Consider the following 12361-nt stretch of genomic DNA (forward strand, 5'->3'; position numbering starts at 1 on the left):
CCGAAATTTTCTCCAAAATTGTTATAACAAAACCCGACGTCTACAATGTTTCTACAACTAAAAAAACTTTGTAATAACCTACAAAAATTTCATCAAGAATTTCATATAGAAAGAAAATTAGTGAATAAACAAAGAATGTGTTTCATTATTAGATTAGATTTTTTTGATCAAAGAAAATTATTACCCGAACGAAGATATTATTTCAAATGTCCTTTAGTAGAATAAAATCTGAAATAACTGGTGCTTTATTATAAAAAAATTACAGAAATAGTTTTTTATGTTGGGGTCATGAAGTTACCAAAACGGAAATTTAAATCGTCAAAAGTGTCACATTTATTTATAAAAAAGTAATGTTCTTACGACTTTAACAAAAAGTAAGTTTTTCCACTCTAACTTAAAAGAAAGGAAAGCGGTCAGTTATCTGCCAAAAAGGCAAAAGTTTTACCTCTCTCATCTGTCGAAATTACAATAAAAATATATGTTACCTCCTCCATTAAAAACGAAAAAACATTTTATACTACAACTGGGGTATCATTGTTATTTTTGAAGTTTTTCTTGCTGGATCGTAGGAAAAATAATAATGTATTAAACTTCCTTGTAATAAAAATGACTATTAAATAATATTTTACAAATTTAATGTTCCGTTTAGTTATTGACACTTTGTTTCTTAAAATTAGAACTAAGATTATGTAGGTTTTAAATTTGTTCTTTCAATACGAAAAATTTATTTAAATTTCGGAATCAATAAAATTTGAATGAAACATAAGAAACACTTAAAATGAACTAAAATGCAAACAAAACAATATAAAAATAAAATATTTTCATAAAAGTAATTGTCGCAATTGTGTTTCGAATAAACTAATGATTCGGTTTAAATTACAATAGGTACAATTACTGTTGTAATAAATATAAAACTGAATTATTATCACATATTAATCAATGGTTGCTAAATTTTATTAGGCAATTTAAATTTTTCCGTATGTTCTGAATTGCTGCAATGTGGCAGGCGTTAATTCGTGAATTAAAAAAGAATAAATAAAGGCACGTGCTAAGTATCGAATTAATAATTTGTGGAATGAAGACATTAAATCTAAATTTAGAGGCGAAGAATCGAGCCCAGGTAATGTGTAAGTAAGCTTCGGGTAATTATTACGGGTAATTTAACGGCTAATTATATTCATCCCAAATAAACACAGCGAAAAATTAGAGGTTGTGCCGTCGTTGTGCATTTTGATGCATTCTGAAAATTATGCATGTTTCGAGTCGAGTAGACGATCGTGAAGCTTAAAACACAAATGGAATCAAATTCGATTGTTGAGGGAGAGGTCCCTGAAGAATTTAAACATTTAACTTTTTGAAGGGTGTTATTCGTCTGGGACCGCCCAACTTCAGATTTATATATCTCGAACAAATGTTTTCAAAAAGAGCAGTTTACCAAACAACCCAAGGGAAGAATCGTCAATTATGAGTGTAGTTTGTTTCCGAGTCAATATTTAAAGAAAACTTTAATATTCGTTGGTGTTATTGGTGGACTTACCAGATTTAGGGCGCCGCCCCTGTCCGAGTCCATCGAGTTCTCGTCATTGTGTTCACCTGGGCGTTCGCTGGTGAAGCTGTGCTCGTCCCCGCTGATGTCGCCGTTAACGTCACCGTCTGAAACCAGCATAATGCACCTTTGAATGACCAATTTGCTTGCTGATAACATTGATGCAAATTCTTAAACGATTAATTTCAATATTTCGCCGGTGCATTGTTACGAAACGAGAATAAAACTGCGTGTAGGCAGGACGATAATCGGCGATAACGGCTCGAAAGCTTCATGTGAAGCAATTTTCCAATACATCAGGACGTTGCTGTTAAGTCCTGCATACACCATGATAAGGTAAATAACGCTTCGATAAGCGGGGGGCACTCTGCACCGCCGGCCTATAAGAAATTTCACACCAGCTGAATTTTGATATTTAGGGATGCAGCGGTCACTTCACTCGAATCCATCGACCGTGAAAATAGCTCCAAACTCAACTCAACAGTAAAACGAAGAAAAAATACAATTCGAGAGCAACTAACCAAAATATGATAATCGTATGCAGTGTTAACGCGTGTTAAGGGTTGTAGAATATCAAATATCGCTACGTCACCTAGAGATTGATGAGGCTTCCCCAAAGCCCTGACATTGTTGTTAACGCGAGCAACCCCTAATATGTTAAAATGTGACCGCTTTGTTACCGACACGTCAACCAATCAAAATTTCACAATGAACCCTTTAAAACGCACCCTTTAAGCCGACGCGCGCCATTTTAGAAAAGATTAATTTTCACAAGGCAAAAAACTAACTTTTTAATCACGTGTTCTGCACGAACACATCCCAATAAAAATCATACCCTACTTTTTCTCTTTAAAAATAATAGAAAAATAATTTTAAAATAAATATAATCCACCCAATTAAAGCATTTTTAATAGCATTTCACAGAATAATCTTTAATTAAACAACGAACTGAGACTAAAGGTTAATTATTTTAAACCATCAATAAATAATATTTTAATTCTGCTCGATCAATCAATATTTGTGTCTTATTTATCTTCTTAATCTTTCTTTTAAAGAAAAAAGAGTTAACAGTGCAATGCCCTTGTGTATACATACGAATCAAGTACAAATAAACAAATATTTAAAACAAGCAAATTCAGTAAAAAACACAACTAAAAAAGTAATTCACACTATTCATATACAACATGAATATACTTTGTGAAGAAAACGAAATGCATACTGTTTTAAATTTTATTTGTAAAAATTAGTAAAAATAATTAGCATTAAAAAAATAATTATGAGACTGTGCTATTTTTGTTTATTTTAAAGTATCAAAATCAGAAATCATAATTTGTGACATTTTATTTGCGTTTTTTGAACTCTTAATTGATAAAAAGCAGATGCATTATACAGGGTGATTCTTGTAGAATTAGCAACTTTTCAACTTCCATTGTAGCTACAGCTTTGAAATTTTGTACGCGACCAAAATCAACCATTCTTTATTCAAGTAAATTATTTTAAAAATAGCCAAACTTCCGTAACTACTATAAATTGTCGCCTAGTTTTAAATTTTAAATAGAAACCACTCATTTTTATTATACAGAGTGGTTATAAATGATTTTCATCTAGCCAGCTTTGAATTTTTTTTGCATGTAACTTTATTTGTGTCGCTCTACTTTTTTGAAAGCTCTAGTTCTGTCATTAAACTTTAAATAATAATTGATAGTAATGTATACTTTGGAAGAAAACAAGTATATAATTGAAGTTTATTTTCGAAGTAGATGCTTAGTAAACGGCGATTTTTTAATTTTGAGGTAAAATAAGTAGGTACCCTTATTTTCGTAAAGCGGCATCTTTTAATTTACATGGAAAATTCACAGCTGGCTAGATAAAAATCATTTATAACCACTTTGTACTTTTGAATTTGGCTTCTCATATGAGATTCAAGTTGTTGATACTTATCCGTTACAGTTTTTGTTTTTTTTTTTGTGTTCCAGTTTTTTTGTCGAAATTTGTATTTCTAGGGGTCTATTCAAAAAATCTCAGCTCTTTTATCCATTGCGTTACGTAAATATTTTTTTTGCATTTGGTAACCGAAGAATCTTCTAAAATAGTTGTCAGAAAATCATGTTTAAAACAATGACTCGAAAGAACATCGATTTTAATGGGGACTGGAAGTTGAAAATTTTCTTATGTAGATCTTGTGTAGATTCAAGTAAAAATACGAGCTTGGACAAATTAAAAAGCAACTATAAATACACTACTCACAAAATGCTAAATATATTCAAAATTTATATTGGTAGAATAACATTTGTCAATTTGATAATTTAATTACTAAAAGTTTATTACGACGTCCAAAATGTCCTAAACATAATAACAAGTTAGATGATTCATTTTTATGAATCAAGTTCAATGGTTGCATTCAAAGTTCGTCAGACCTGTAGTTTTATATGAAACACCCTGTGTTTCTTCTAAAGATACAATCAAACGCAAAATCTTAGATGTGTACAGAAGAATATACATATTTTTTTCAATTTTCACTCTCGCGGTAATCAAGAGTAAAAAAAAGACATGCGATGTCACAATATAAATAATTTCATAAAAATTAATAACAAACATTTTTGCTGTGACTTGGTAGTTATGTCAGCACGGAGATCTCAGTGGCCATTAAAGGTGATGATGATTATGGATAGTCAATGTACAAATATTGTCAACTTTCTATTATTTGTGTAATAAATTATGTAATCTCGTTTAAATACCTACAAAAAATTTCAAATCACAGTTTTTCATTTATTTTTAGCTTCAGATAAAACTGACATTCACTTGAAACTTATCCTTTTGGTCGGAACTATTGTCTATTTATAAACAGATACTATCATCGTCCAAAGCTTAATTAATGCATTTTTGGTGCAAAGTCCGCGAATGATCGATGTTCGAAATTGGGCATGTCCACTGGTCTGTCGCGCATTTTTCAGTTTTTATAGAATCGAAGTTGTGTGCCTGAATGGAATATAAACTAGGCATATTCAGATAGGCCTGGTCCCCAGCAGCATTTAAATAGTGTGGATGAAGAATTTTTGCGTCACTGGCTATGTAAAATAGGGTTTGATTTTAAGCCAAAGTTACGTGATTTGAATATTTGAGGAAATCGAACGGTTCCAGTAATAATTTAGTAGGGAAATTTCGTACGACACCTGAAAAAAGCTCGAATCTGAATAGAGTGTATAAAAATCGGAAATATATTCAGATCGCATTCGTAAAACTCTTTGAATAACAAAACAGCAACCACAATAAAAGTATACTACCACATTATGTGAAAGCTCTGCTTGATAGTGGACGGATTTGACGGAGCTTTGCATTGAAGAAAATCGCTCGACGCAGCCGTGCAAAAGCTCGTAATTAATTGGAGCGTGATAATATAGAAAATCACATTAAAAAGTAATTGAACCAGTTACAGGAGCTTAGAGATGAAAGACACGCCGGAGCTTTTCTGATCATCAATCAATCATAACGGATCGTGTTTCAACACTATTCGATCAAACAACATTTAAGAGCGGCGAGGGTGCATTTTAACTGGGAAAAGGGTGTAAACTGGAGTCGGAATGAAAAAACAGACGGTTAATCCATGAAATATCCCGGAATCGATTATCACCCACCGTATGTCATTTTTTTGGAATTTTTTTATTTATTATTGAAACGTCAACAGGCATTTAATTTGAACGGAGGCACGTAGGGATCTTTTATAATTCAACAAGCCGTGGCACGTGTCGCATAACCCCTTGCACGTGGCCATCTTCTTTATTAAAAAGGGTTAAACACTACTTAGGGTTTTTTAGACGCATAACACTTCCTTAGGGTCGGTTTTATTGCGACAAATGTTTTCGCTATGCGTGTGGCCGAACAACGATAAAAATATTTTAATGAGGGTGGGAAAGTGACAGTCATTAAAACTGAAATCTTCATAAAAGCTCGTTAAGTCCCACACAAGTTACATTAACCAAAGTAGTTCCCGGTAAAAAATATCAAATTATACATTTGTAAGAACAGAAGCCGAGCAGTTTTCGCTATTATATTGGAGCGACTTTTAATTTGACCGTCTGGCCGACTTAAGTGTGATCAATTTTATTTCCAGGTAAGAGCGAGTAATAAAACAATTAATTAGAGCCTAGTTCGTCATTAGACGCTTACCGTCGTTGGAAGGCGGCGTCGACGGCGTCTTGTCCATCCTCGTTATAGAGCGCTGCTCACCTGAAACAGATTTTTTCCATTACTCAAATTCCGATTAAATTAGAAGAGCAAACACCAGTGATAAAAACATTCCTCGAACACAAGTAGTTCTACTTTTTCGATTATCGCCGTGATATTTGCATGTGGAGGCAAATAATCCAATATTTTATGAAATATCGCGTGAGGGTTGTATGAATATATCTACGCATCATAAATATTTAAATGTTCATCAGCCGAATGCATTCACCGCAGAATATTCAAAAATTCAAAACTCAATTATCGGGACATGCATGCCCTTTGCATCACAAAAATAATTACAATTTCGTTTCCATATAAATATACATTGGCGTGTATTTTATTTATAAATGTGGAGACATAAGGAGAGCTTTTGCGGCCGAAATGTCCATCTAAGGCGTCTCGGATAGTTTACTTCTTACGACTCCCACGAGGCGCATGACCCCACGCTATTATTTTTCACCCTTAACCCCGGCTTTTGCATATCCCACTCTACGACGCTATTTATTTTTTCAATTATTTGAGATAATTAATGAAATGTGCCCGAAAATAATTACGAAAATCTGTGTTTGTCATTTCGCTATCAAATAATTTAACGGTTGTTACATTCAATAAGTTGGGAATGGGACATGTTATTTTCCAAATTAATGGCAAGTATTAGCCAGGTTATTAATTTATTAAATGACTGTTCTCCCCAATAAAAAAAATTAACGATCTAGAAATTGGCAATAATCGTTGATAATTGCTAAAGCAATTTATTGTTTGATTTTGGTGGTGATTAAGCAGCCCTCAGGAGCAGAAATCGCCGCGAAATAAATTGCAAAAATAGCAGCAAAAATTCAATAAAGGTACTCACCGATTGGGAAGTGATTAGGTGCGAAAGTACTGAAGAAATCGAGGTAATTTCTGTGCGGCATATTTGTAAGAGATAATAAAGATGTCATACTGTCGATATTCGGGTTAACTGAATATTAAAAAGAAATATTTACTATTTGTACGTATACGTGAGGTATAATTAAGCTGGTTATCGATAAGACAAGATAAGTAATCGAATCACACGTGGAAAAAATTTCAATTTTATATTATAAACAAGAGAGTGTAGGTAATCATTAAATAAATTAAAGCACTGGTTGCCAACATAATCGGCAAGAGAAAACTCAAATGATACATTTTCCGCGACCTTTACCGAGGTTTTCGCGGCTGCTTCATTTTAATAGTCGTTCTTAGATCGAGTTGAGTTTGAGACTGACAGGGTGGTCAGTGGTCAGAGTCTGATATAGACGCTAATACATTCACCCTCTCGCTATGCGATCCTCTGCATATGCTCGCTTGCACCCTACTCAACACATGTAAAATGTCTTACTGCAACTTTCATACTTTTAACTATTTATATCAGATCTTAGGTAAAATTTATTTGAAAGTTGACATAGGTATCAAGATTTTTTTAAATGATTACAATTATCATTTTTTTTAATTTCGTGATAATTAAGTCTGTAGACTTAATTTCATGATCTAAAGTGTAAACTATTCCAAGAATACTTTGTCATGTTTATCAATCTTAATAACAGATTAATGCCGCCAGTAAATCAATAAAAAACACTATTTTCTTAGTCTCTTCGAAGTGATGATTCTATTTAAATACTGTTTGAATATTTCCAAATAGATAACAGGTGCTTATTATTATCAATAACAGATAAATATGTTCTGGATACCTAGATAGCATTATTTATATTTCAACATAAGTAATATTAAATAAAAATTGAAGGATAAATACTAGAAATAATCCTTAATACGAGTAAAATAATTACAAGCAATAAAACCTTATCGATTATTAGTTGCCAACTGCGATGACACAAATTTTACACTTCTCTCGACTCGTTTAAGGTATGCTCATGAAAATAGACTGCGATTCCAATAACATCTACAATATAGAGTGTCCCAACTAAAACTTTCGGATCTAGTATCTCCATTATTTTCCAACAGATTTAAACAAAATTTAAAATAAGGATTACCTAGAAGATATCACGTTACTAAAAGAACCCTAACCCCTAAAATGTGACTTTAACACTTACAAGAAAAAAAGAATAAAATTGTTAAAAGTAGCTGAAGATGCAAAGACATAAACGGCTATATAAAATGGTACTTGAAGACGTCAGCAATGGTTTTAAAGTTAACTTTGATAAAATTCTTTCATAAAAAATAAGGTCAAAAATTTAACAACATAATTGACGTACATATTTCTGCTGATTGGGATAAGCAGTTAAGTTATTTTTTTGTGTAGAGCTCTATTTTTTAGTGCTTGACAATACAATAATAGTTTCATTTAATTTTAATTTTAGGAAATATGTGCCAAAAATATTTTATCATCTTGTGGTAATTTTATTAATACCAATTGAAGCTTCTAAATTGTCTACATTTTAAATTTCATAAAAATCCGTTGGCAAATAACAGAGATATTAGACACAAAAGTCTTACGTGAGACACCCTGTATGATAGCTTTTGTGTACCTTTAGTTCGATAATTGCTAAGGTAGAATCTGATTGATGTGATTGAAGTTGCTATGGTTTAACTGAGGTTTAAATTTATCTCTCCATTAAATACACTGTGTCAATTTTAAAACTTGCAATCGGCAATTTCTTTGAACTGAAAAAGTTATTAATAATCAGTTAAAACCGTTTTGGTGGTTCCTAGGGGGAATTAAAATAACATGATAAGTGACACACCTCCACCCACCCTTGAATATAGTAAAAAAAGGAAAATTTAACGTCTTCGTTTTTGATTAATTGGAAAAATAACTTTACCAAATAGGCTGTTGTATGACATTTTTGAAAAGCGCTTGTTATGGGCTTTCCAACGATGTATCGCAAGTAGGGTCGTGCCATTTAAAATTTTCAACTTAAGGTGGCTGTGGCTTGAAGGGTGGGTGGAGGAGCGTCACTTACCATGCCATTTTGATTCCCCCTAAAAACTACCGAAACGGTTTTGAGCGATTCTCAATAACTTTTTTAGTTCTAGAGATATTGGCGATTGCAAGTTTTAAAATTGACACCCTGTATATTTCCAGAAACAGGGCAACTTATGTTAAAGTAAATGTTATTATAATTTTTGATACGTTTTGTTAAAATAATACAAAGACATTATTTTTTATACACGCTCCCAAAAGCTATTTTACGGAGTTATTTGAAGAAATAAAACAATTTTGGAAAGCTTAACAGCCAAACGAGATTTCAACATTTTTATAGTACTTTGTCATTCTCCGATGTTTTGATCAAAAAATTCTCATAAAAAAACAATTAGTTCAATATTTTTCAATATTTTTCGATTTGATCACATCAATTTAGCATAAAATATTTACTAATTATTAATTAATAATTTGCTTTTTTTTTTTTCATAAAAATGCATAAAATACACCTGTCTAAAAACCTACGCTTCATATTTTGAGTAGATGTGATATGAATCATTTTTGCGCATAAACGCAAATTATCCAAATAATGATAAACGATGGAAAGAAAGTATTGATAATTAAAAAATCGTGTAGATATTTAAAATAAAAATCTCAAATATGTATATACAGGTATGAAATTAAAAATTTAGGCAACTTAGAAAGTGGAGATTCAATTAGTATTACCAAAATTACCCCAAAAATTTAATATATTTTTCTCAATTTAAAATTAAGAGAAACTAATATTATATTGTTAAGCACTAAAAATAGATCTCTACACAAAAAATTAACTAAATCACTCTTCTGAATCAGCAGAAATACGTCGATTATGTTGTTAAAATTTTGACCTAAATGTTTTTACATCTTCAGCCACTTTTAACACAATTTCTTTCAAGGACAGATTTTTTTAAAGGCATGTTAAAATCACATTTTAAATGACAGAATTGTTTTAGTGACACGATATTTATCTATACTTACTAATTAATCTACACTTTAAATTTCATTAGAATCCATTAGAATCCTGTATATTTTTATAAACATATTATTTTAACTAGTCTAGGTGAGTTTTTGATGCGCTATATTAAAATAGTGAGTGAGATTATTATTACCACAAACGACGCTATTTCAACAAAGTGGTGGGAAACTTTATGTATGCTGTATGTGTTTAAAATTTAATAAATTTCCTTACAAACACTCAAGTTTTTGAGAACATTTTTTGATAAAAATTGATAATGTCATACACAAAATTTCAATTTATCTAAATTGAATTTATTTCACTAATTTACAACATTATCTGCTAATATGTTGTAATCTTTAATAAAAAAAAATATGGACAATCTGAAGTACGTATGTATTCACAAGTATGCACATATTTGAAATATTTAAAATATTTTAAATTGCCAGTTTTATACGTATAAAAAACGTGCAAAGTATATTTTTAGTCAGTTTATATTAATAATTGAAAAAATGTTAAAAATAAAAACAGTTTGTTAATAATGCTAGTCCACTACTTTTGTTATTCTTTGCACTTCATTCGATCAACATTAGTCATTCTCTTGAAATTGAAGCTTTATTTAATCTAGTAAATGAGATTTAATCTAATAAATAATAGGTGTTATTGTTCTAGAAATATCACTAATGTCATAAATATTTGTGTTACTCTTAAATGCTGATGTAAAAATAGTGGAAAATTAGTAAGTCATCATATTTCCTTATCTCAATGATGTGTTTCCGTTCCATGGAACAACTTCCCAAAAAATACAGATTGTGAATAAGCAACCAATTTCACAAACCTTTCTTGGAAAAATTATCAGTATTAATAACTGTCAATTTAGCAAAAAGACATTAAAGCTTTCATGAAAGTACAGATAGAAAACTTTGAAACATTAATTAATTTAATTAGTAAAGTTTCGAACATTTACCGAGCGCAGTTTCGTTATTTACAGCTTCAATATTAGATTAAATATTTCAGTTCTTTTAAGATGTTTCATAACAAAGTTCTGGCCGTTTCGATGTAATTAATAGAAACGTATGCGACCGGACTGAAGGGGGCAAATTTGAACAGTGTTTACGCAGTATATCAATAAGGGAGTCTAGAGGGTCCCTCGTTGACCACCGGGCCCTGTGGAATTGCAAAATATACACCCTCAACTAGAGAGGAGCCAAATATAGAGCACATGCTGTACTCAAGACGGCAAGTTGCGAAGAAAACCCACATAAAATTTCTTTCCTTCAATGCATAGAATATTCGACGTACCTTTTGAGTAGAACGGTCAGCTTTAGTATTGAAATGTAGCCCACGGTTAAAAGCCACTTTGATATGTATTTCAAATACATTTTAAAACAGTTCGTTATAAGGTAAAAAAGATGGTTTATTTATCGTGAAAATTTCAAAGACTATTATTTACTAAAATCATTTCGCAATTCTACTTTTATCTCGACGTTAGTGTACTTGGGAACATTTTATACAAAAAGTACTTATTTTTGTAAGAAAATGCGTATTATAAAATGTGATTGTTTTCTAATACACGTGTCTCCGAATTTTTTCCAAGATTAGAAACACGACTCGCTTTATAAAAATTTGAATGAATGCGAAGCTTTCTACAGAATGATGCATTTCTTTGAGTAAAACATGAGTGATTTTCGACCGGCAAATACTTTGAATTCTTAGTCCCGAACGACTGCATAAGAAAGCATTAAACAAACAATGCAGCTTCAAGAATGGCCTTTGGATCTTTTGCGGAGCTTTTTTCCAGAGGGTGGATGCCCTTAGCATTTAAAGTGATTTTAGATCAAATAATTTACATTTGGGACGTGCTCTCGAAACCTACTTAAACCAAGGACTTGCGATCTCGATAAGCCGAAAAATAACTTTATCATCAATTTTTACTATTCATGATTATCTCTGAGAATTATAATTATTAATTTGGAGATGAGATAAGACGCGTCAATTTCAATTATACAAGCGCTTATTGACGCCAGGAGGAATAATAAAAAATAACACGTAAACCCTCTTAGATAAATTAGATAACGATGAAGTTTGCTCGAATTTGAATTAATTTGCGTAGCGTTTAAGGACTGTGATTTGGTTGTATGATCGGGAGGACTATTAGCATGATAAGGATCAAGCTTTTAAATATTTAAAAAGGGGTGAATTAAACAGGTCTTGCTACCTGTTCAAGGCTGAAACGGTACGCGTGTCAACTTGTGGTAAGCCGCTTGGGAGAAGTTAAGTGTTTCAAATCCCTATGCGAAAATACTTTAAATTCCACCTTCCCTTCTTCAGGACCCTAATTTACATCCTTTTAAAAGAAGGGTGTCACTCAATAGCTTTACGAGGACTATCGCAATATTTGTTAAACGTGCTTCATAGACATGACACGAGTTTAAGAGGACTACAAAGCTTTGTTTTTCTTCAAATGATAAGTTTTGATTATTGCGAGATTTACGGTATTTGTTTGTTTTGGTTGTCTATTTTGATTACACAATATTTTTCAGCTCTATTTCTTAATAATAAATAATCTAAAATAACTTCGTTTATTACTTTTTGGATTGCAAATAATATTTAAAATTGCAGGTGAGTATTTATTGAGTAAATATCTAGCGTAAACTAATTACGCAAGAGCCAATATGATAAGTTTTTCCAGGCACGT

The 12361-nt window shown here is 31.5% G+C and overlaps 1 protein-coding gene across 1 annotated transcript in view; it reads right to left on the reverse strand.

Moving 5' to 3' along the window:
• LOC123006019 (POU domain protein 2-like) overlaps positions 1-12361 on the reverse strand; it is a 47993-nt gene that overhangs the window by 3995 nt on the left and 31637 nt on the right. The window contains exons 4-5 of the mRNA XM_044400155.1: positions 5714-5773; positions 1538-1653 (exon numbers count right to left, since the gene is read on the reverse strand). Coding sequence (XP_044256090.1) covers positions 1538-1653; positions 5714-5773 — 176 coding nt within the window. The remainder of the gene's footprint in view (positions 1-1537; positions 1654-5713; positions 5774-12361) is intronic.

This window comes from Tribolium madens, unplaced genomic scaffold (genome assembly GCF_015345945.1).
Source record: "Tribolium madens isolate multiple individuals breed KSU strain unplaced genomic scaffold, Tmad_KSU_1.1 Scaffold_20;HRSCAF=117;Tcas5.2_LG4, whole genome shotgun sequence".
NCBI classification, from domain to species: Eukaryota; Metazoa; Arthropoda; class Insecta; order Coleoptera; family Tenebrionidae; genus Tribolium; species Tribolium madens.